We start from the raw sequence: 25,393 nt of genomic DNA, 5'->3' as shown, positions 1-25,393 counted from the left end.
TATATTCAATGTTCTGTTTATACAAGTAAGATGTCTTGGTAAGAAGAAAAATGACCATGGCAAAATTTATGTAAATATTGTGAAATAACTATAAACCTGCATTTATGTATTTTTTTCTAATTAAAGAAAACTGAACATCATAGTATTATTTGGAAGCTTGAATTTCAAGTCAGTGGCCCCTGTGGGATTATTCCACGTGAATAGGGTTCATCTTCTGAATAATAATATTAATAATAATAATAATATAATAATAATAATAATAATAATGTTCATCATCATCATCATTACGGTAAATAATCGAGAAATCTTAATGAAAGGTGAAATTTGGCGTGAATTAACTTTAAAAAAATTTAAATTGACAAAAAAGAAAAAAGAAAGAGAGGGAGATTAGCTTATGGATAGGTTGATTAAAATTCTGGACTTGGGAAAGTAAACTTACGAATCCGAGGGATTCCATCGACGACGAGACCTGAGTCCTTAAGAGCCTTCAGAAGGACTCGGATCCTTCAGAAGGACTCACAGCAGCAGCAGCCGCTGCTGCGGCGTCTCCAGAGCAGCCAAAGACTTCTCAACAAAAAATGAAGGAGGAGGAGAAGAAATCCTTCGTAGCAGAGCCAGGAAACGGAGGCGCTCTTCGGAGTCTCCGGTTCCCGAATCCTCAACAAAAAATGAAGAAGAAGGAGCAGAAGAAATCCGTAGCAGAGCCAGGAAATGGAAGCGCTCTTCGGAGCCTCCGGATCCCGAATCCTGTGCCGTGGCAGTTTTAAAAGCAAGGCATAGAGGAAGCAGACGTCAACTTTATAACATTAATCACTATGTTTCAGCTATACAGCAGCTTACTTGTGGTATTAGGAGTAGTGGCAGGCGACTTGACCGCTTGGACTATTAATGATTTGTTTGATTTCCTTTGCTACCAAGGAGTTGACGGCGGTTTACGAGTACATGATACTCTTGCTGCTGCTGTTGACTCTCTTGAACCGGAAATCGTTTACCCTTTTGAACCAGAAATTGTTACAGAACCAAACAGCTTGTTGACGCCAGCCTTTGCCTTTGCCATCTTTGGATTGGCCTTGTTGGCAGGCTTGGCCTTTGCTGTTTGCTGGAAATTCGGAAATTATGGACGCAAAGTTCATGATTTGGATGATCTGGAAACTGATGACTTTAGACCGGAAGACAATCTGCAGATGGACGACCTGGAACAAGACGACAGCGAGGATGACTCAGAACTAGAAGACAGCGAGGATGACTCAGAACTAGAAGACAGCGAGGATGACTCAGAACTAGAAGACAGCGAGGATGACTCAGAACTAGAAGACAGCGAGGATGACTCAGAACTAGAAGACAGCGAGGATGACTCAGAACTAGAAGACAGTGAGGACGACCTTGAACAATACGACAGCGAGGACGACACAGAACTACAAGACAGCGAGGATAACCTGGAACAAGACGACAGCGAGAACGGCCTGGAAATAAATATGGATGAAGTGTCTAGACTGGAAGATCGTCTAGAACTTGAAGACCTGGAATATAGTGACAATGACCTAGAATCGTCTAGACTGGAAGATCTTTTAGAACAGGAAGAACCTGAAGAAATAATAAATTGTGAAGATACTGAAGATGAACTGGAAAACGAAATGACTGAAGTATCTCGGCCAGAGGAGAGCTTAGAACTGGATGAACTGACAGGTACTGAAGGTGGTCCAGAAACTGTTGAAAAACCGGACAGCTTGATGGCGCCAGCCTTTGCCTTTGCCATTCCTGTTTTGGCCTTGTTGGTAGGCATGGCCTTTGCTGTGTGCCGGAATGACAACAGTCACGGAAACCATCTTCAGGAACTGGAAGAACATCTGGGAAGCGAAAGGGCCGAAGAATCTAGGCTGGAAGAGACGTTAGAACTGGATCTAGAAAAGCAGAGATTGACAGAAGAACTGGAAGAGAGTCGGGTTGCTGCAGATGAAATGAAACGTCTTTGGAAGGAGGCAAAGGACGAGATTGCTGGGCTCAAGAATCAAATGGCAGAAAAGGACCTATTGCTAAGAAACAATGCTGAGCATGAAGCAGTTATGAAGAATGAAATTGAAAAGTTGCATCATGAAAATGAAGAAATCTTGGCTGAACAGCAGCACTTGGAAGATGGCCTAAAACAGGCTGTATACGAAGGAGAGAGGATGGAGAAGTTAAATAACGAACTTATGGAGGAATTAGAGTTTCTGGAGAAGAAATGCAAGGAGGAGAGAATAACAGCAAGTCTCATCCGAGAAGAGCTAGAGCTGAAGGATGAAAACTGGAGACTCAGAGCTGAGATCTTGGAAGCAGAACTACAAGAAATGAAGAACTGGGTCTCAGTATTAGGAGGACAGAATGCGAGATTGAATGAGGAGTTAGCAGAAATGGAAATGGAAGTGATTTCAGTGAAGAAGGAGCTTGGAAATGAGAAGGGGAAGGCCCAAATTTTGACTGAAGAAGTCCAGGTCATGAGGAAGTGGGTCACAGAGTTAGCAGGAGAGAATTCCAGGCTCCAGGAAGAGGCAGACGAAAACTGCCTGGAAATAACTTCACTGAAAAAATCATTAAGGAAGGAGAAAGAGCAAAACAGCTTTTTACAGGATGCTCTTCATTATAAAAAGGAGATTGAAAGCTTGTTTGAGGCAGAACAGAAGAGAAAGAAGGAGATGGAGAGTGCCCTCATATTCTTAAAAGGAGAGCTCAACAACAGGGACCTCCAAATCGGAAGATTCTTAATTGAGGAAAGAAAATTAATATTTGAAAAAGAGGATCTAGAAGAGAAGCTAGGTATCGCTCTTAATCACGGGAATGAACTGAACAGCTTGCTGGAGGAAGCAGATGAGAAGGCCAAAATAATTGCTAATGAATTAGAGGAAGAGGTCCAGAAAAGGGAGACCCAAATACACCATTTGTTAGGCCAAGGAGAAAGACTCAAGGAAGAACTGCAGCAACTGGGAAAAGAATGTGAAAGGTTGACAGAAAAGTGCAGGATACAGGAGGAACATAAGGTGAGGGAAGAAGAACGTTTCAGAGAGTGTCTAAGGAGACAGCAAGAGGCTTTGAGGCAACAGGATAAATACCTGTTGATGACACTTCTCCATGGGACAGCTCAGAGGAATTTCCACCTGCAACACATTACACAGGATGGAAATGAAGTTTTGGACGAAACCAGGGAAATGGAGAAGGAAGATGAAGGACAAGAAGAGGGGCTATCCGACCTCTTGCAAATGAGGAAGCAGATCCAGCTTAGGAACTACTGTGAAGCCCAACGTGAGAGGACTAACTACGGGCAGCAGTGGGAGGTCCTAACTCAGACTTTAAAGGATCTCGTGCATGGAGATGAGAGAATGGCAGAAGCGACGAACGGAGGTCCTAAGCAGCACTGTGGAGTTTACAGTGAGCCTCCAGATCAAAAAGAGGAGAGTTGATCAGGGGAACTGGGCACAGACGATGTCTCCAGGCCAAGTCTGAGGCACCAGTTCCGAGGAGGCAGGCGAAAAGAGGCAAATCTTGATGCCTTCGCCTTCTACAGCAGGAAGGGAGGTGATCCCGTGACGCCCCCCGACCCAAAAGGGCCAATGCGAACGAGTCACAGACTGGCCCGGCGACCGTGAGGCTGAGAGCACATCTTCAGCAGCGTGAGAGGGACTTCCCCACACACCTTCAAAAATCCCCCAGGGCCTCCCCCCAGGCCCATCCCCCCCTCGAAGGTGTTCATGGTGGTTCCTCTTATGTTGCTTTGGGTGTGGTTTTAGCCCCACAGTCATCAGGCCATTCTGCGGCCCAATCGTGTTGGCCTTTTTGCCTCAATCAGGAGGAGCTCTGCAACCGAGCTTGACTGAATGACCAGATTCATTTTCCTGCTGTGGAAAACCCACATTTTAACCTAGCCTCTGAGGGTGGGCTGGCAAGCCAGCCCATCCCAGAGCCGGTCCCAAGCCCGGAAAAATAGGGAGGGTTGGAATCATCCATAAAATGTGCTAAAAGAGAGAGAGTAACACTTGTAGAAGAAAAATCTCTCTTTAAAATCAGGAGATACGTTTCATATATAAACTTAGTTAAATGCTACACTTACAGCAACTGTAGAATTAGGCCCAAACTCTACAGTGCCATGCACCTAGGATTCACTTTCTATTCCTTGGAATTTATTTGATACATTATTTAAGGATAATTTCCAGAGAATAGAAAGTGAATGCTAGGTGCATGGCACTGTAGACTGGGCCTAATTCTACAGTTGCTGTAAGTGTAGCATTTAACTAAATGTATATATTAAACTTACCTCCTAGTTTTAAAGAGAGATTTTTCTTCTACTGGTTTTACTTTACAAATTCACTCTCTCTCTCTCTCTCTCTCTCTCTCTCTCTCTCTCTCTCTCTCTCTCTCTCTTCTTTGATGTCTCATTTCTCTCTCCTCACCCTTTCCACTAAATATGGAGGTGTTCAGATCCATTGCCACTATAATAAAATTATTAGCTAAAGGTGAGTTTACACTAGGCTTCACCGCACGCTGCATGCATAAGACTCATCACCAACTCCTCCCAAATTCTTGTTAGCCCCGCCTACTGGACTGCTCATCTAGAGTCACGCCACACCACTAAGTCACCCTAATGAGTAGTCCAGTAGGCAGGGCTAACAAGAATTTGGGAGGAGTTGGTGATGAGTCTGACGCATGCAGCGTGGGGTGAAGCCTAGTGTAAACTCACCCTTAGACTGGTCTAAAGCCTTTGATAGGGTTAATATGGATTTTGCTTTTAAAGTAATGAAGAAATTTGGTTTACCAGATGAATTTGTAGATCTAGTTAGAGTTTTGTATAATGATTGTAAAAGTCATAATTTTGTAAATGGATTTATTGGTTCCCCCTTTTGTATTAAAAGATCTTAAAGTACCTCTAAGAGGTATGGGTGGAAGAAAAGATGATGATGATGGTGATGAGAGAGAGAGAGAGAGGTCCATCTAAGAAGTGTGGGTGGAAGATGAGAGAGGGGTCCTTCCAAGAAGTGTGGGTGGATGATGAGAGAGAGAGAGAGAGAGAGAGAGAGAGAGAGAGAGAGAGAGAGAGGGGTTCTTCTAAGAAGTGTGGGTGGAAGATGAGAGAGAGAGAGAGAGAGAGAGAGAGAGAGAGAGAGAGAGAGAGAGACTCTTAAGAGGTGTGGGTGGAAGAAAAGATGATGATGAGTGAGAGAGAGAGGTCCCTCTAAAGGTGAGTTTACACTAGGCTTCACCCCACGCTGCATGCGTAAGACTCATCAACAGCTCCTCCCAAATTCTGGTTAGCCCCGCCCACTAGACTGCTCATCAATAGTCACGCCACACCACTAACTCACCCTACTGAGCAGTCCAGTAGGTGGGGCTAACAAGAATTTGGGAGGAGTTGGTAATGAGTCTTACGCATGCAGCGTGGGGTGAAGCCTAGTGTAAACTCACCTTTACAAGGACCTCTCTCTCTCTCTCTCTCTCTCTCTCTTCCTTCACAGAGCACCTCCTCTTTAACCCCCTCTGAAAGGAGAGGAACCAGACATTTTAAGTTTTCACAGGAGCATCAACTAATGGGCAGGCAGACCTCCATCTATTTACTTACTGTTAAGTTAATTTTATCTCTCTCCCGCTGCTACTACTGCTACTCTCGTTAGAAGCCTCCCTCCCTCCCTCCCTTTCTCACTAAAGCTAGGAATATTGCTGGTTTTATTTGGTCTCACTTTGAGCCAGTGTAAGCTTTCGCTTGAGCCTACAAACTACTTTGTATTTTTTTTATTGTTGTCGTTGGGTGTGTAGGAAAGGTCTATGGAAGAGCCTAAAAAGGTCTGAAAAAGGTGTTTGGCGTTGAGTTAAAGATACATGAATTTTAGGATAGGATATTTATGATTTATTTATTGGCATGAAAATGAAAAAAAAATAAATAATGTGCATATTAAACAGTGCTGAACAATTATTTTTAATAAAATATAGCATAGCTATTTAAATTTTCGTTGGTGAAATAACGTGCTATTTGACCTTAGATTTTAGCACTTTAATTTATATTAAAAGTTAGGAATATAATGTTCACAGCTTATACATTAGGGGAAAAATTTTGCACACGTCCCAAGTAAGCTGGAGGTCCGATCATGCTCTGTTTCATCTTTTTTAGTCACTCGTTCCAAAGCAGCGGAACGTGATGTTATGTAGACTCAGTTTTTTTTTTTATTATTTTCAAAATATAAACGACTGGAAAAAGCTATTTGGAATGTCCCATGAGAACTTACTAGATTCTTAAATAATTGAACCACGTAGCGGGTTGGGTAGTGCTGTCATTGCACCTCATGCGGTGCACTGTAGGCATTACTAAAGGGTGTTTGTACATCCCTTCAGCCCCTAGCTGCACCCACTTTTTAGCATTTTATTTTAACTCCGTTCCCGTTTCCTTTCTTCGATCTTGCTGTCCAACCTCCCTGTTCCCCAGTTCCAACGCTAGATCCGTGTATTTCGTTTCATGTCTGTTACTAATCTCTCTATCTCGCTGTCCAACCACTCGAACTCCTTTTCATTGCCTTCAGCACTGACTGGCCTTAAGTGCCCCAGTCATTAATCAAATCAATAACCATTTCAATGAAGGTCGGAAAATGAAATAACCCCAATCACAAGATGGCGACAGTCGATTCCGACCTAAAAATATCGCTGGTGTTCGAAAGGAAAATAAATCTTTTGCAGCCCAGTTTACTCATGTCAAGACCCGGCCTCAGATATCTGAGACGGATCATTAGGAAATGGGTAATTTTAGAAGCTTGGGGTCTTTCAGGAGGTGAAGTATATCTGAGAAGTATAGGTTGGGTTCACTGGAGTGAAATCTCTTGAGAAAATAGAACTTGGAAGGAATTAAGTGGGTGATCTGTCTGTCTGTCTATATCTGGGGGAAGTCGGGATATGTCTTGAAATATGTCTTAGTGTCGTCTTACTGAATTTGATGCCGAGGTCTCTCTCTCTCTCTCTCTCTCTCTCTCTCTCTCTCTCTGAGCCATATATCAAGAATACAAGTGGAGTTTCGAGTGACAAATTTTTAATAGAGAACGAGAATAAGGTCATACATGCGTCTCTTCGGCCCCCTATCGCTGCAACCTCTTTCATTCTTTTCACTGTACCTCCGTTCATATTCTCTTTCTTCTCACTGTTTGATAGCACAGCTGCGAGGTTTTCCTCCTGTTACGCCTTTCAGACCTCAGTTTCCCATTCAGCTCTGAATGCAGTTGGGGCTATATATATATATATATATATATATGATATATATATATATATATATATATATATATATATATATATATATATATTTATCTATGAATGGTCCTATAAATGTACACAGAATAGTAACATTACATACCCTGTACTGTACTTACGAGCTCTTTGCAAAGACGATATTCGGGTACAGAGAGAGAGAGAGAGAGAGAGAGAGAGAGAGAGAGAGAGCCTTATTTGTATATTTGAAGCAAGCCCCCCTCCCCGGAAGGTTTCCCAGAAGCACTAAAAAGTTCTCTGTCCCTCTCTCTCTCTCTCTCCCTCGCCCCTTTCCCCCTACCCCCGCACTAACCCACTACCCACCACACTCCTCACTCCCCCTCCCCCTCCCCATTTTTTTCAGCCTTAAGATCTGTCTTACTGTGTTAGTCTCTGGGTCTCGAGTTTAGCCTTTGCAAGACTTGCTCTTGCCGTCAGTGCACCTCAGGGGTGCACTGTAGGTATTACTGAAGGTTCTTTGCAGCGTCCCTCCGGCCCCAAGCTGCGACCCTTTGCATTCCTTTTACTGTACCTCCGTTCATATTCTCTTTCTTCTATCTTGCTAGCCACCCTCTTACAACAGCTATTGCACAGGGCAAGTGCGAGAGGTTTTCCTCCTGTTACACCTTTCAAACCTATACCTACCTCTCAATTTCCTTTCCAGAGCTGGATGACCTCATAGGTCCCAGTGCCTGGCCTTTGGCCTAGAGTTCCCTAGACTCTATATTCAGTCACAAACTGTTTATGGTATTCATACTTATAAACCAAATGGAAACTCACTAAAAGAAGAATAAAAGAGTGAAACACTCATTTGCCAAAAGAATTTCCATTAAGATAAACTATTTATAGATAAAAAAAAGCCTTGTTTACTATGGTAGTTGTATGATAGGCCTACTTGGAAAGAAATTAATTTTAAAAGATAGCTTGCTTACACCATGGTATCTGTATAATAGGCCTACTTGGAACGAAATTTATTTTAAGAAGTATCTTATTTACACCATGGCATTGCATAAAAGGCCTACACGAAAAGAAATTTTATTAGAAATAAAATATAGTATTTACACCATAGTATCCGTTTAATAGTCCTACACGAAATGAAATTTATATTAAAAGATACCTTGCTTACACTATGGTAATTGTATACTAGGCCTACTTGGAAAGAAATTCATTTCAAAAGATAGCTTGCTCGCTTACACCATACTATCTGTATAATAGGCCTTGGTTAAAGTTTTATGGGCCGCGGCTCATACAGCAGTAGACTGAGACCACCGAAAGATAGATCTGTAAAAGAGATGAGTATTGCGCCTAAAGGTCTCTTTCGAGAATATCCCCTCTTTCTCATCATAAAGAATAGGTTCCTTCCCGTTAAGAATAAGTCAAGAATATACCTCTGCCATTCTATGAATAAAGAGGGAAAGTAGGTGATCTGAATGGTAATGATAAGGGATAAAACAGTAGTAGAAATTGCAAAGCGTCGGTTAGGCCTAAGGAAACGGTATAAGGAAAGTTATAGGATGGGCCTATACGGAGTGACGTGGAAAAACTTCTGCCTTGGATGAACTCGTATCTGTGTGTGTGTCAGTAAGAGAAGTTTGGGCTCTCTCTCTCTCTCTCTCTCTCTCTCTCTCTCTCTCTCAAGAAATAAGTAAGCATTCCGGTAAGTCAATCATTGTAAATCTCTCTCTCTCTCTCTCTCTCTCTCTCTCTCTCTCTCTCTCTCTCTCTCTCTCAAACAGTTATTAAGCTTGGTTTCAGTTTTCTTCGTTATTGTAATATTTAGTCTCTCTCTCTCTCTCTCTCTCTCTCTCTCTCTCTCTCTCTCTCCTCTCTCTCTCAACAAATAAGCGTTCCCGCAACTGTCTTCGCCCTGGTAAATATTTACTTTCTCTCTCTCTCTCTCTCTCTCTCTCTCTCTCTCTCTCTCTCTCTCTCTCTCTCTCAAAATCAAAGGCATAAGCATAGCTCATTGTCACTTGCTCTTAAAAACGTCGTAAGACGTTAAATATCGTAAAAATTGAATTCCGAAACTTCAGTTTAATAAAAGATGGAAAATTATTAACGTTTTTTAGGACTATTAGGAGTAAGTTCAAGCTTTACCAAACTCGAACAGTAAAGAAAACTCGCCAATTTTAGCAGCTGATAAATAGCGACAGTTACAATGCGGTAGAATAGTTAACCTGTACTTAAGGATTATAAGATAAATGAATAAATGAAAAAGAAATCTTCAGTAGAAACTCGACCAGACTTGATCAGTACAGGATATATTCATCAGCTTTGATTATATATATATATATATATATATATATTATATATATATATATATATATATATATATATATATAAAAAAAGTAACGCTTGACTTAACGAGAGCATTCCAATCGGTCTTACGTAAAAAGAAGAAGAAAAGAAAAACTGTGAAAGGGGAAACTGAACCAGACTTGACTTATACAGTTAGTTCCAACTTAATTTTTGACCAATAAAGATGATGATAATAATAATAATGATAATGAAAACACTTGACATTGCAAACCAAAGAACCCCCTTATCCAAACTTAAGAAACTGAAAATAGCTCAGCCATTAAAAAAAAAAATAGAAAAAAATGAACCTGACTTGGCTTATACAGTTCCAACTAATGTTTTACTACTACTACTACTACTAATAATAATAATAATAAATCAGTTAACATTGAAAAGCAATGAACCCCTTATCCAAGCTTTATCAGCCAAAAAAACTCAACCATTAAAAAAAAAGATAGAAAAAAATGCATGGCTTCATGACACTAATGACAGTTTAGTCCCAAACTTGAGCAGCAAAGAAAAATTCAACCAAACCTTGGTCGCATGGGAACGTTCAACCTAACTTTCAGTATTAAAGAAGTGAAATATTCTGCGTAAAGCACTCGTAGTAGTATTTTCATTCTCTCTCTCTCTCTCTCTCTCTCTCGTCTTCTCTCTCTCTCCTCTCTCTCTCTCTATATATATATATATATATATAATATATATATATATATATATATATATATGTGTGTGTGTGTGTGTGTGTGTGTGTGTGTGAACGAAAAGATTTGGAAGTTTGAAGGTCGCATCAGTAGTACAAGAGAGATCTCAAGTCTACGCTTGGTTAGACTAAGCTACGATTACCTTGGTAAGGATCTAGTGTTCCACATATAAATATTCCTTAGCGGGGGAGATTTAACTGACACAAATACTTAGTAGAAAAAATGTATAATGTATCGGAATGAAGCAAATGAATCAACTGTGTAATGAAGCAAAGGAATTTCCATTATTCAACCCAGAATACTGGGGTCAGTCCGCCAACGTTAATCTTTGATTTTCAATTATTAATTGAGCAGTGCAGACGGTCGTCTACATTCAGACGACGAGAATGTATTGATATACATGACGTATGCAGTGATATACATTTGCATCTGTGAAGCATGTAAACCCAGATGTTTCTATTTCATCCGTAACACGGAATGATCACAAACATCGGTCTATGGTTAGCCCAGACTCTGGCTGCTACTATACTGTACCTTATTGTTCTCTATTCTGTAGTTCGTGGCCAGCGAAGATCGCCTTCGCTTTTCGATACCGATTCCGGCATTGTGCAGTAACTTGGATCCCTGGTGTTTGAGTGGGGCTTGATCGCTTTCCACCATTCTTCTGTTTGGTTTTGCTTGTTCCTTTGCGAGTTTGCTTAATTAAACTTCACTAGAACTGGAGCTTTATATGACTGTTTTTTTCCCTCGGCGCTTTCAGACGTTTCCTCGTTTGCTTTCGTACAATTTTTTCGCAAAGTTGTCGTACTTAGCCTCACGCGGTCTTCTCGTTCGATTTTTATTAGATTTTTCCCTTAATTTTCTTTTTCTTTCAGGTTAGCATCATGATTGAAGATTTATTACATTAATCAGATATGTCCTTATGTAAGCACTGTATGAATTCCAATTCGAAATGCACGCTCTCTGAACGATATAAGATTTTAATGTGGCAATTATATCAATTTTTCTTTTTGCTTTTTCACCATTCGTGGTTACAATTTCGTAGTATATTCTTCTTTTTTTATAATGTTAACATAATCATGAACGGGAAAAGACCGCAGGCAGGCTTCGAATTATAGCTTTCAATTCGTAAAAACAAATAGTTCGAGTATAGGATTTTCTCGCGAACTGAAATGGAAGATGAGTGAGGAGACGCTGCTTGTTATCGCAACGGACTCCCAGTCACGAATGAGGATTCGCTCGTAGTAGTAGGTAAGACTGAGAGACATGGTTTGGGAGGGAGGAGGGAGGGAGGATGGTGGAGGCATTGAGGGAGGAGGGAGAGAGGAGGAAGTGGTGGCGGCGGTGGAGGAAGAGGAAGTCGGAAAAGGTGTGGGGGGTTGGGTTAGAGAGAGAGAGAGAGAGAGCCACCACCTTCCCAGTAACGTATGGAGGGTGCGCGAGTAAACCATGATAGGGTAACCGCCCACTTCTTTATTTTATATTTAGCATTTCTTTATCCTCCGTCCCTCAAACACCCCCAACTTTACTTAAACTACTACTGATACAGCTGCTGCATTTATTATTGTTGTTTTTGTCATTGTTTTTGGAGGCGCTGTTATGGTTCATAAGGATGTTGCTTATTTATTGATTCTCTTATTTATCAATTTTTCTGTTTATTTGTCTTTCTAGTTATACTTGTTTGACTTTTATCTTTTTTATTTTTTATCTGCCTCTTTCCTTATTTCCATATTTATTGGTTTATTCAGTTATTCTATCTGTCTTCATTATCTATCTATCTATCTATCTGTGTCTACCTGTCTATTTATCTATTTATCTATACCTGTTTTATCTATATTTAGTTGTCTTTTCTTTTTTCCTTATTTATTCACTTATCTATTTGTCTGTCTATCTATCTAATTACCTTTCCTTATTTCCTTATTTATCTCTATCTGTCTGTCTGTCCGTATTTCTTTATATATTTATTTATTTATTTATCTATCTACAATCTTCCCCTATTTCATTATTTATTTATATCCACTTCTTTATCTATGTATTTACGTATCGATCTACCTTTCTCTTTAACTTCGTATCTTTCCTTATTTCCTTATTTATTGCTTATTAACTAAAATATCGATCTATCTATCCATTTTCCTCTACTTCATCCTCGCTCGCGTTTTGATTCACCTTTTTTTTTATCAGATTATTCTTTCATTTGTTTTCGTACAACGAATATTGGTCTTCTGCTTTGTTACTTATCTTTTCGTACGGTAATTTTCCTTTGGATTTCGTGTTTCTTTTACTTTCGTATTTTTGCATACTCTGGGAGTAAGCCTACGATCTACTTGGTTGTTGGGGGTGGGGTGGGGGTTGGGGGTTGGAAAGGTATATGGAAGAGCCTAAAAAGGTCTGAAAAATGTGTCTCGCGTCGAGTTAAAGATAGGAACTTCAGTATAGGATATTGATGGTTTATTTATTAGAATGAAAATGTCAAAAATAAATCATTTTCATGTTAAACAGAACAGAACAATTATTTCTGATATAACAATAGAGTATTTATTTTAATTGTCGTTGTTGAAACCAGGAACTATTTGACCATAGCTTTTATCACATTGTAATTTATGTTAAAAGTTAGGAATCTAATGTTTACATCTTGTGCGTGATGGGGGGAAATCTTGCCAGCATCCCGAGTAGGCTGGAGGTTGGATCGCGCCTTGTGACCATAGGTAAGGCCTAAGGGTGCTGTTAAGATGGCGAGTCATTATAATAGGTGAAAATCATCGTGATGAGAGGGTAGCTATAAGTAAGACCAGGTAAATATCTTTGGTTTATTTACATAATATAAAACTTACAGGATACAATGGCCATAAAATTACATAAAGCTATTGAGTACTAAATGTTTATACACAGGCGTATATGTATTATATATATGTATGTATATATATGTATATATATTATATATATACATATATTATCAACTTACATAATAGTAACATCTTGAATGACTTATTCTATATTAATGGCTTTTTATTTTATTTAGCAAACATTAAGCATAATTAAAAAAAAACAACATCAATGACTTTTACAGGATTCTCTTCCTTCCATATATGACGAATACATGTATATACATATCCTATCGTCTTGTCAAATGATACATTTCTCTGTTATTTTCTCTCCTCATTTCTCTTGTCATTCTCTGAGTAGTAAAAAATATATCACTATTCTAAACATATCGCTGCTCTAATCCGCGGTTTGGACACATTCGCAGATCAGTGGTTCTCAACCTAATTTTGGCTTCAGGCATGATTTTCTTTAAAAATCATAACTAACTTTTTTTTTAATGAGAATATGATTTGATTTCATGGAATTTCTTGCGCAAAATTGAACACACCATTTTTATGTCATTCAGTTGGGTCAGTGTCAGCGCTGTAGAGTTAAGAGTTGACTTGGTATTTTGTAAGTTAATCTATTTAATTATTAATTTGGTAATTTAATATTTCTTTTTATGAAATTTATTGGGCAAAATTCGACGCTCCATTTTTTTTGTCATGTAGTTAGGTCAGTGCCAACGGTATAGAATTAAGAGTTGACTTGGTATCTTATAAGTTAATTGTCTATTTATCTATTTATTTCGTAATTTGGTAATTGAATTTTTCTTTTCTATTGACTGATCTCTTTTTTTTTCTGTATTTCCTAGTAGCCCACCCCCTCTCTCTCTCTCTCTCCTTTCAAATGAACTCCGTATTGTTTGGAAGCTTGACTCTCAAGTCAGAGACCCCTTTAGGCTTGTTCCATGTGAAGAAGGCTTATTTTCTGGATCACAGTAATGATAATAATATTGGTGATTTATCAAATTCATTTATCATAATCTATATTTTCCTTTAAGTATAACTTCTATTATGAATCATGGCAACTTTTAACTGTTATTGACAACTATATTTATACCAGAATCATATTTTGATGACAATACAGTAATCAAATTAATTAACTGTTTTTTTGACGGAGACGTCATATCTGAATGCTTGTGATCTTCTGACGACAAGTCTTGCACTAAGAAGGCAATCTGGAACTAAGCCTACGAGGCTCTTTTTGTGGGTCTTTTTATGTATACTAGCAAACATAATGTATACAGAAATCATGTATGAAAATTCTTAAAGGAACTAAGTCTACGGGCATAACCAGCCTCGTTTCACGGGCAGAACCTGTTCCGTTTCAGGGAATCCCTTCTCACCCCCACCCCCTTCGGAGGTTGGAGGTGGAAGGTAGAATGAAACCCCATTATAAACCATCTTAGGGCTCCCTACTTCAACCCTGCCAAGTTTCATGCCCATCGGACCAGCCGTTTGGCCGTGATTGAATGACAGACGGACGGACAGACATTACGCCCATTATAGTAAGATATGAAACCAGAAGAGCAGCAGGTGGAAGTTACATAGAAGTCAAGGAAACTTTAGTGGAAAAATGAAGTCATGAGAAATTATGATCAACTGGTATAATGCATAGTTGATATTCCTCAGGTACTCGGAACATTCATAAGAAAAAAATTACCGATCAAATATTCTCAGAGTCGTTTATTTGTACAGAGGTCTTGGGTAGGCCAAATGGTTCATTAGACTTGACTTATTTATCTGTAAGGAAAGTTTAGCCGAGTCAAATGATTCATTAGATGCTGTTACGTGGTTAAAGCAATTTAATGCATATTACTGAAACCATAGCAATCGAAGAAAGAGGTTGACTCAGTTGGTTTTTAAGATGCCCATCAGAGACTTACGGTTAACTGTAAGAATCAGGTCTATAGTGAATCCAGCTATAAATTCATCATCTGTATCTTAAGAAAAAAATATATAAGAGTCATCCAGCAACAAAATTTACCAAAGCCTGTTTAGTAAGTTGCGGACAAGTCTGTCTGTTTTTTATTCAGAGGAAACACAACTACCCCCAATGTTTAAAGCTTTTTGATTTGTTTAATTTTATTATTTTAATTTTGTTTTCGAAACCGTTGATAACGAAGCTTCGTTTTCAGAACCTTTATCCTTTATATCCTGGGATGTTTTGAGGAATGACGTGATTGGTGGTAATTGGTTGGTGGGGCAGAATGGAATGGGTAGGGGAATGGTATATAAGGGGGAATAGGATGATGGGGAATCAAGGGAGGGGATTTGGCTGGTGTGGTGGGGGTGGTGGTTGTTATGTTGGTGAATAATGGGATGGTTGGGGAGGAATGAGATGGTTGGGGAAGAATGAGATGATTGGGGAAGAATGAGATGATTGGGGAAGATAGGATGGTGGTGAATGATGGTATGGTGGGGGAGAATAGGATGGGGAGGGAAGGGGAGGGGGTGGGGTAGATGTTTCTCTCTGAAATATTTGCATTCTCATCTGGAGGCTAATATGAGAAGGATAATGACAGTCCGCCCCTCGCTCCCGGCGCTGACAGCGTCCACCACCCTCCTCCTCCTCCTCCTCCTCCCCCTGGCATCCTTCAGAGGAACGTCCCCTCCTCGAACTGGTTCCTGACGTAGGAGAGGGGATGCGGCGCCGCCTTCTCCAGGGGCGTGGCTTCCAGCTGTTGGGTGTCGCGGGCGGAGAGCTCGAAGGGCGAAGGCAGGAAGCAGCACTTGGGTGAGCAGAACATCTTCCCGGCAGCGCAGCGACATTCCATGCACACGCCGGAGGCCACGCCTGGAAGATAGATAAGTCTCCTGTGAATTGGCTCCAGAATAGATCATCTAGAAAAAGTCTTCTGTCAACTGGCTCCAGAATAGATCAACTGGAAAAAGTCTTCTGTGAATCGGCTCCAGAATAGATCAACTGGAAAAAGTCTTCTGTGAATCGGCTCCAGAATAGATCAACTGGAAAAAGTCTTCTATGAATCGTCTTCAGAATAGATCAACTGGAAAAAGTCTTCTGTGAATCGGCTCCAGAATAGATCAACTGGAAAAAGTCTTCTGTGAATCGGCTCCAGAATAGATCAACTGGAAAAAGTCTTCTATGAATCGTCTTCAGAATAGATCAACTGGAAAAAGTCTTCTGTGAATCGGCTCCGATAGATCAACTGGAAAAAGTCTTCTGTGAATCGGCTCCAGAATAGATCAACTGGAAAAAGTCTTCTATGAATCGTCTTCAGAATAGATCAACTGGAAAAAGTCTACTGTGAATCAGCTCCAGAATAGGTTAACTGGAAAAAAGTCTTCTGTGAATAGGCTCCAGAATAGATCAACTGGAAAATTTACCACGCGAGGTACACTGTTTAGGCACTGACCCCCTACCGGGCCAACTACAGAATTAGGACTCATTCATAAAATTAGTGTTTTCTAAATCATAGCCCAAACTCACTCTCTCTCTCTCTCTCTCTCTCTCTACTTCTCTCTCTCTCTCTCTCTCTCTCTCTCTCTCTCTCTCTCTCTCTCTTAGGATTTATTGTGGACACCATATTCTTTGGAAGTTTGAATTTCAAGTCAGGGACCACTTTGGTGGGCTTATTCCATTGGAATAGGGGTTTGTCTTTTGAATAATAATAATAATAATAATAATAATAATGAAAAGAACCAGTGGAATTGTTAGGATTTAATAATAATAATAATAATAATAATAATCCCAAGAAACTCATCATCACATGAGCCAATAACAAAATCAAACAGTCATACTACTGTGGATTTACTTTCCCAATACTAACAATAATAATAATAATAACAGGATGAACCAATAGCGTCAGAGAGAGTATTACTGTGATGAAAAAAAAAAAAAAAAAACAGTGAAGAGGTACCACTAACCTATGATTTCACCGAGGTTGTACTTGACGCCCAGAACCATGCAGGACTTGTCATGGGTATGGTGGTGGGCGTGGTGATGGGAGCCGTTGATAGCTCTGGGCACTCGGACCGACCTCTCCACGCGGGCCACGAATTCGGCGTCGAACTGAAACGTAAAAGGTGGTTCAGTGTTTGCAGACTTTTAGATAACGAGTGTGGTCCAAGTCACAGGTTCGCCTGTCTGTGCCCACTGGTTACCTTGGACTGTTTGATCTGGTAACACTTTTTTAAAGAGAGGGAATGAGGGCACGTCGTGTCTTTCCCATGTCTCTTAGCCCTCGTGTGGAAGGGGCTTGAGGTATTATCCCGAAACTCGAAGATATTGCCAAAAACTTTTAAAAACAGTGACATATTTTGAAATGCATCTCCATTGGGCATTATCGGTTTTCATATACATGTTTTCATTGCTAGCTTGTGATGTATCCTACTGGGACTTTTAAGTTTATATTGAATTTATATATCGTGAATCTACATCCTTCATATTTTGAGCGATTACTTACCTATAAAGCAAATTAAATTTAGATTCATATCTCCAAATACTCAAGGTTAAACTGACGAATTAAGAAATAATTCACTGTATGCCTTAGATTCACGTTTTCTCATGATTTAGAATTTCAATTAGATTATTAGCGTATTTGAAAGAACCACTGCATGGCAACTTCAAATAGAACTGTTACTGAAATTCTTTTGATTTATTAGTTGCAATAAAACATGACCTCCTACTATGCTGTTACAATATGCTATTATTTCCTTCCATGATCAACCTTGATTCTTAGGCCCTTGGTTCTGTTTAGTAATTTCTAAGATTTTTTCCCACCCTGGGGATTCCCTAAAGGCCTTGGATTCTGTTTAGTATTTTGGATTCTGTTTAGTATTTCTAAGATCTCCTGATTCTAGCCTTGGATTCTGTTTAGTATTTCTAAGATCACCTGATTCTAGCCTTGGATTCTGTTTAGTATTTTGGATTCTGTTTAGTATTTCTAAGATCTCCTGATTTCTAATTTCTTAGCCCCTTGGATTTTGTTAGTATTTCTAAGATCACTTGGAATTCTTAAGCCTAGATTCTGTTTTAGGTATTTCCTTTTAAGATCACCTATTCTTAGCCTAGGATTCTTTTTAGTATTTCCTAAGATCACCAATGATTCCTAGCCTTGGATTCTGTTTCTTATTTTCCTAAAAGATCAAACCTTGGATTCTAGCCTTTTGGATTCGTGTTTATTTTCTAAAGATCAACCTGATTCTAGCCTTTTTTTTGGGGGGATTTCCTGTTTTAGTATTTTTGGATTCTGGTTTAGTATTTGCCTAAGGATTCAACCCTGATTCTATCTTTTAAAAAAAAAAAAAAAAAAAAGCCTTGTGGAAAAAAAAAAAAATTCTGTTTAAAAAAAAGTAATTTTGGATTTCCTGTTTTAGTATGTTCTAAGGTCCACCTTATTCTTTAGCCTTGGATTTCTGTTTAAGTAATTTCCAAAAGATCACCACCTGATTCCTAACCTTTGGATTCTATTTTAGTATATCTTTAAGATTCACCTGATTTCTAAAGCCTTGATTCTGGTTTTAGCCTTTTGATTCCTGTTAGTATTTCTAAGATCCCTGTTCCTTAAAAAGGCCTTTCCTGGATTTTTATTTAGTATTTCTAAGATCACCTGATTCTAGCCTTGGATTCTGTTTAGTATTTTGGATTCTGTTTAGTATTTTTCCTAAGGATCTTCCTTGAATTCTTTAGCCTTTTGGATTTTGTTTAGTATTTCTAAGATCAACCTGATTCTTAGCCTAGGATTCCTGTTTTAGGTAATTTCTTTTAAAGACACCTGATTTCTAGGCCTTTTGAGGATTCTGTTTTAGTATTTTCTAAGACACCTGAATTCTAGCCTTGGATTCTGTTTAGTATTTCCTTTAAGGATTACCTTGATTTATTAGCCTTTTTAGGATTTTCTGTTTAGTATTTCTAAGGATCACCTGATTTCTAGCTTGGATTCCTTGTTTAGTATTTTAGGATTCTGTTTAAGTATTTCCTAAGATCACCTGATTCAGCCTTGGAATTCCTGTTTGTATTTTGGATTCTGTTTTAGTATTTTCTAAGCCGTTTCAACCTTGGATTCTAGCCTTGGATTCTGTTTAGTATTTCCAAGATCACCTGATCCTAACCTTGGATTCTATTTAGTATATCTAAGATCACCTGATTCTAGCCTTGGATTCTGTTTAGCATTTTGGATTCTGTTAAGTATTTCTAAGATCGCCTGATTCTAGCCTTGGATTTTATTTAGTATTTCTAAGATCACCTGATTCTAGCCTTGGATTCTGTTCTGCATTTCTAAGATTCCTTCCTAAGATTTCAATTCCATCTCTGTAAACGAAGCTTAGGACTTTATTCTTCAAGATTCATTAGTAGAAGACTCTCACCTTCACAGGGAACGGCTCGTCGATGGGGAGTCGGAGGGCGGACGTAGCAGGAACAGGCTGGGCCTGGCGAATCAGTCTGCGCCTGCGCAGGGAGTTGATGCGATCCCCGAAGACCCTCTTGGGCTCTGCCTTGGCCTTCTCTGGGATCTCTGCGGAGTGACAGATCAGAGGTGAGGCGACGCTTTTGCAAATGTGGTAGTTTTAGTCATTACGCGTTCGGGATGCGTCTGAAACTCTGTCTCCAACATGTCAGCCTTTTGTTGCATACATGTCGCGAACAGGTTGAAAATAAATCAATGACACATCATGTACATATCGCCAACAGGTTGAAAACAAGTCAGTGACACATCACATACACATCAAAAACATGTTGAAAACTTGTTTAAAACACTTATCAAGTGCATATCTCAAACAGGTTGGCAACATGTCAGTGACACATCACATATGACAACATTCCAGAGAATATGACAACATGCTGGGGAATATGACACCATTCCAGGAATATGACAACATTCCAGGAATATGACAACAGTCCAGGGAATATGACAACATTCCAGGGAATATGAAGACCCAGGGGAATATAACAGCATTCCAGGAATATGACAACAATCCAGGGAATATGATAACATTCGAGTAATATGATAACATTACAGGGAATATGACAACATTTCAGGGGAATATAACAGCATTTCAGGAGTATGACAACAATCCAGGGAATATGATAACATTCGAGTAATATGACGTCATTCCGGGAATATGACAACATTCCAGGAATATGACAGCATTCTAGGAATATGGTAACATTCCAGGGAATATGACACCATTCCAGGAATTGACAACATTCCAGAGAATAGGACAACATTCTGTGAATTAACAACATTCCAGGAATATGACCCATTCCAGGGAATATGACACCATTCCAGGGAATAGGACAACATTCCAGGAATTGACAACATTCCAGGAATATGACACCATTCCAGGGAATATGACACCATTCCAGGGAATATGACAACATTCCAGGGAATAATGCCAACATTCCAAATTCCCATCGCATCTCGGTGGAGGGCCAATGAAGGAGAGTGGGTTAGTCTTCGGGAGGGGAATCTAGTTTGTACCGGTTCGCTACCCTCCTTGGCGCCCCCCCCTCTCCCCATATATCAGCTTACCCCTCCCCCCTTCCATTTCGGAAAGCGCAGGATCCTTACTTGGACGTATCCTACCGACTGGGTGAATCCCTTCGGAATCCTTTTAGGATGTATCGTCGCTATTCTTGCTCACACCCCATCTAAGGTGCCGAGTAAAAAGCTAATAATAATAATAATAATATAATAATAATAATAATAATAATAATAATAATAATTCTTAGTTTTTCGTAGCGTAAAGAGATACGATTAATTTTTTTTACTCGTAAAGTTTCGAAAATTATCATTTCATATTCTAACTTTTCCATCTCTCTCTCTCTCTCTCTCTCTCTCTCTCTCTCTCTCTCTCTCTCTCTCTCTGTGTGGTTAAAGATGAGGGCCCCATTAACCGTATTTTAGTCAAAGTTCGACAACGGTTAAGACGAAGGGGAAAATTTGGGGGGGGGGGGGGGATGTTGTTTGGGGCGGATTCTCTGTTATCTCAGAGAGAATATTGCACAATAAACAAATCACAATTCCTGAATATTTAATGAGATTTTGACCTTATATATAAATCAAGCTGACAGTCAGTTGACTTCATATATGAATCAAGCTGACAGTCAGTTGACTTCATATATGAATCAAGCTGACAGTCAGTTGACCTTATATATAAGTCAAACTGATAGTCAGTTGACTTTATATATAAATCAAGCTGACAGCCAGTTGACCTTATATATAAATCAAACTGACAGTCAGTTGACTTCATATATGAATCAAGCTGACAGTCAGTTGACCTTATATATAAGTCAAACTGATAGTCAGTTGACTTTATATATAAATCAAACTGACAGCTTGACCTATATAAATCAAGCTGACAGTCAGTTGACCTTATATATAAATCAAACTGACAGTCAGTTGACCTTATATATAAATCAAACTGACAGTCAGTTGACCTTATATAAAATCAAGCTGACAGTCAGTTGATGTTATATATATAAGTTAAGCTGGCAGTCAGTTGACCTTATGTATAAATCAAGCTGACAGTCAGTTGACCTTTTATATAAAATCAAAACTGAACAGTCAGTTGACCTTATATATAAATTCAACTGACGTCAGTTGACCGTTTTATATAATCAAGCTGACAGTCCAGTTTTGAACCTTAATTATAAAATCAAAGCTGACAGTCAGTTGACCTTATATATAAAATCAAGCTGACAGTCATTTGAGCCATTTAATATAAATCAAGCTTGACCAGTTCAGTTGACCTTATGTTAAATCAAGCTACCAGTCAGTTGACCTTATATTTATAAATAGAAAGCTGACAAGCCAGTTGACCTTTATATATAAATCAACTGATAGTCAGTTTGACCTTTATATAATAAATCAAAGGCTGGAACAGTCCAGTTAGAGAACAAAAAGAAGCAGAGAGAGCCAAGAAGAAGAAAGAAGATTGAAGAAGAAGAAGAAAAGAGAACCTTATAATAAAATCAAGCTGACAGTCGTTGATGTTTATTTATTATAAATAAGTTAAGCTTGGCACTTTTAAGCTGAAAGGGTTATAAATAATATCAAGTTAAAGCATGGCAGTCATTTGACCTTATGTATGAAATCAGGCTGCCAGCCAGTTGACCTTATGTATAAATCAAGCTGACAGTCAGTTGACCTTTTATATAAATCAAGTTGACAGTCAGTTGACCTTTTATATAAATAAAGTTGACAGTCAGTTGACCTTATTTATGAATCAAGCTGACCGTCAGTTGACCTTATGCATAATTCAAGCTGACAGTCAGTTGTCCTTATATAAAAAATCAAGCAAACAGTCAGTTGACCTTATGTATGAATCAAGCTGACAGTCAGTACGAGAAATATAAAAGCTAATAAATAAAAATCTAATTAGGTTTCAGCCAACGTGTGTTTTGATGTCAAATCATTCAGTGACTTGAATTGAGACCGGAGATATTTAAAGACTCGCAGATAGCCGGATAAAATAAACAAACAAACAAATAAATAAATAAATATAATTTTGTATATTGGTCTTGAGACGATAAGCTTTGTCTCCCCAAGCTTATTTTCGCCATACCTAAGCTTACTTCAGCTTTAAGAGATGCTAGATATTCATCCTAGAATTATTTCTCCAAAGTCTCTCGGTTTTTTATTCTACAGAAAATGATGCTGTTAATTCTCTCTCTCATCTTGTCACGCTAGAAGGGATTATTATTACAGCTGGCTGGAGAAGAGAACAAATGAGGACTCTCTCTCTCTCTCTCTCTCTCTTTCTCTCTCTCTCTCTCTCTTCCCCTAAGTGGTCATAGTGAGTCATGCCTACCACATCTTACAAGGATACTTCTGTCTTCTCCAGGATTGCTCTCTCACATCATCTGCTGCCTCATTAATTCTCTCTCTCTCTCTCTCTCTCTCTCTCTCTCTCTCTCTCTCTCTCTCTCTCTCACCAATCACGAATCCTGTTTTACAAGTTCATTCTCCACTAGTGCCTAGTGCTATATCTTATCTTTTTAAGCGACTAGGCCCTAGTTCAAGATCTTATCCTCTTATATGACGAGTGCCAAATCTGATCTTCTTAAGTGGCTAGGCCCCAGTGCAAGATCTTATCTTCTTAGGTGACTAAGCCCTATTGCAAGATCTTATCCTCTTAAGTGACTAGGCCCTAGTGCAAGATCTTACCTTCTTAAGTGACTAGGCCCTAGTGCAAGATCTTACCTTCTTAAGTGACTAGGTAGAGCAAAAAAAAAAAAAAAAAAACGCATACGCACGCGCACACAGCTTGATAAACAAGGGAGGTAGCGAACACACCAGAGGGAATGGTAAACAATAAACAAAAACTGAAGATTTATAGAGTTAAAAAGGACAAATAATTACGCGTGAACGAACTAGAAAAATATATCGAGTGGACAGAGAAGAGAGGGGACAAAAACAGAGGTAACGAAGAAAGACAGTCAGGGAAGTTGAATAACATGAAAAATAGTAATTAAGACGAGGCAAGCAAAGCCAAATAGAGTAACAAGTTGATAAGAGAGAGAAATGAGATCAAAGAACGAAAGCAAAGTGGAGAAAGAAGTTAAGAAAGTCAACAAGCAATAAACCAACTAAGAAAGAAGGGAAATAATAAACCAACCAAGAAAAAGGGGAAATGATGAATCAACAAGTGAATGGAAGTACAGAAGAAAGGGACAAGAAACAGTGATTTGACTTGATTATACTTGATTATAAAAAGATATTTTCTTTTATTTTTTCTTTTCAAAAGAATTGACGGATTTTCGTTGCGTGGAGATGCAACCCCGTTCAGAGAGAGAGAGAGAGAGGCACTTAGCTATATAATAAACAACAGATGTTCTGTGCGGTGTCGGGCTCATCTTGAAGGAGTGAATGGTGGATACAAGCGAAAATACGAAGACATAAAAGACGAAGGGGAAGGATAAGGGAAAGGATATTGGGTAATATGCCAAGGGCACGAAGGATTCGTGAAGGATCTCGGTTCGGAGACCTTGGGAGGGGAATTTATGTAGAATTCGAAGAGCTAAAAAAAAGAAAGCATTAAAAAATTTAGCGTAACTACATAAGTGGTTCTTTGTTTTCGACTCTACTTAAGTGGTACCACATGGATCTATTTGTAATAGATAGATAGATTAATAGATAGAAAGATAGCCTCTTGTTGTAATGACAAATTTATTGCGTAAATAAACACAAATTAATATTATTCCCTTACGAAGTGAATGACCAGTGACGCCAATCAAATCCTGATATTAAGATCTTTATGAGTGCCAATGTTTAACAGTTAAATTATTGAATATTTAAATAATCTAATAATTAGATTATTGAATATTTAAGTCATTTAATGATGAAATTATTGAATATTTAAATAATTTAATGATAAAATTATTGAATATTTAAATCATTTCCTAATTAGATTATTGATTATTTAAATCATCTAATAATTAAATTACTGAATATTTAAATTATTTAATAATTTAATTATTGAACATTTAAATAATTTAATACTTAAAATTATTGAATATTTAAGTAATTTAATAATTAATTTAATTTAATAATTAAATTCTTGAATATTTAAATAATTTAATAATTACATTCTTGAATATTTAAGTAATTTAATAATTGAGTTATTAGGTAGTTAAGTAAATTAATGATTAAATTATTGAATATTTAAATAATTTAATCATTAAGCTCTTGAATATAAAAGTAATTTAATCATTAAATTATTGAATATTTAGATAATTTAATCATTAGATTCTTGAATATTTGAATAATTTAATAATTAAATTATTGAATATTTGAATAATTTAATAATTTAATTATTGAATATTTAAATTTAATAATTAAATTACTGAATTGTTTATTATTAAATAATACCCTCTTAAAACCTGTAGAAAAAATAAAACTTCCTCAATAGCAACTCCCAAACCTTCCTTAAATACCCCCGTAGTGGCACTACCATCACTCTAGGTTAGCAGGCAATGGTGGCACTGAAATTGGCATGACCCCCCACCCCTCCACCCACCACCCCGCCCCCCTCGCGCGGACGGACGGCCACGGCTAGCTATAGAGCTGCCTGCTGGCACCGTGCCACATCGAACCTAGCTAGCTCTGAAGAAGCCGAAACCTGGGGGGTCGGGGCGGAGGGGGTGGGGGGGTGGGAGGTTAGTTGGTGGGACCCCTTTCGTCGTTTTTCTTCTATTGAATCGAATGTAAATATTATTATTGACTATTTGTGGGGCGATGACGAGGAGAGTAAAAAAAAAAAAATTTAAATGGCGTACTTCGAAGTTTTCGTCTGATTGGAATAGATGTTTGGAGA

At 38.5% G+C, this 25,393-nt stretch overlaps 2 protein-coding genes across 2 annotated transcripts in view; both read right to left on the bottom strand.

The window, feature by feature from the left end:
• The window catches only part of LOC135210774 (protein stum homolog), a 36,004-nt gene extending 24,518 nt beyond the window's left edge, over positions 1-11,486 (bottom strand). The window contains exon 1 of the mRNA XM_064243625.1: positions 10,782-11,486. Coding sequence (XP_064099695.1) covers positions 10,782-10,907 — 126 coding nt within the window. The 5' untranslated portion in view covers positions 10,908-11,486. The remainder of the gene's footprint in view (positions 1-10,781) is intronic.
• Positions 11,487-14,818: 3,332 nt separating this feature from the next.
• Positions 14,819-25,393, bottom strand: part of LOC135210773 (uncharacterized) — a 109,575-nt gene continuing 99,000 nt past the window's right edge. The window contains exons 6-8 of the mRNA XM_064243624.1: positions 19,442-19,590; positions 17,000-17,144; positions 14,819-15,908 (exon numbers count right to left, since the gene is read on the bottom strand). Coding sequence (XP_064099694.1) covers positions 15,709-15,908; positions 17,000-17,144; positions 19,442-19,590 — 494 coding nt within the window. The 3' untranslated portion in view covers positions 14,819-15,708. The remainder of the gene's footprint in view (positions 15,909-16,999; positions 17,145-19,441; positions 19,591-25,393) is intronic.

This window comes from Macrobrachium nipponense, chromosome 4, assembly GCF_015104395.2.
Source record: "Macrobrachium nipponense isolate FS-2020 chromosome 4, ASM1510439v2, whole genome shotgun sequence".
Taxonomy (NCBI): domain Eukaryota; kingdom Metazoa; phylum Arthropoda; class Malacostraca; order Decapoda; family Palaemonidae; genus Macrobrachium; species Macrobrachium nipponense.
This window is presented reverse-complemented; position numbering and strand designations above follow the sequence as displayed.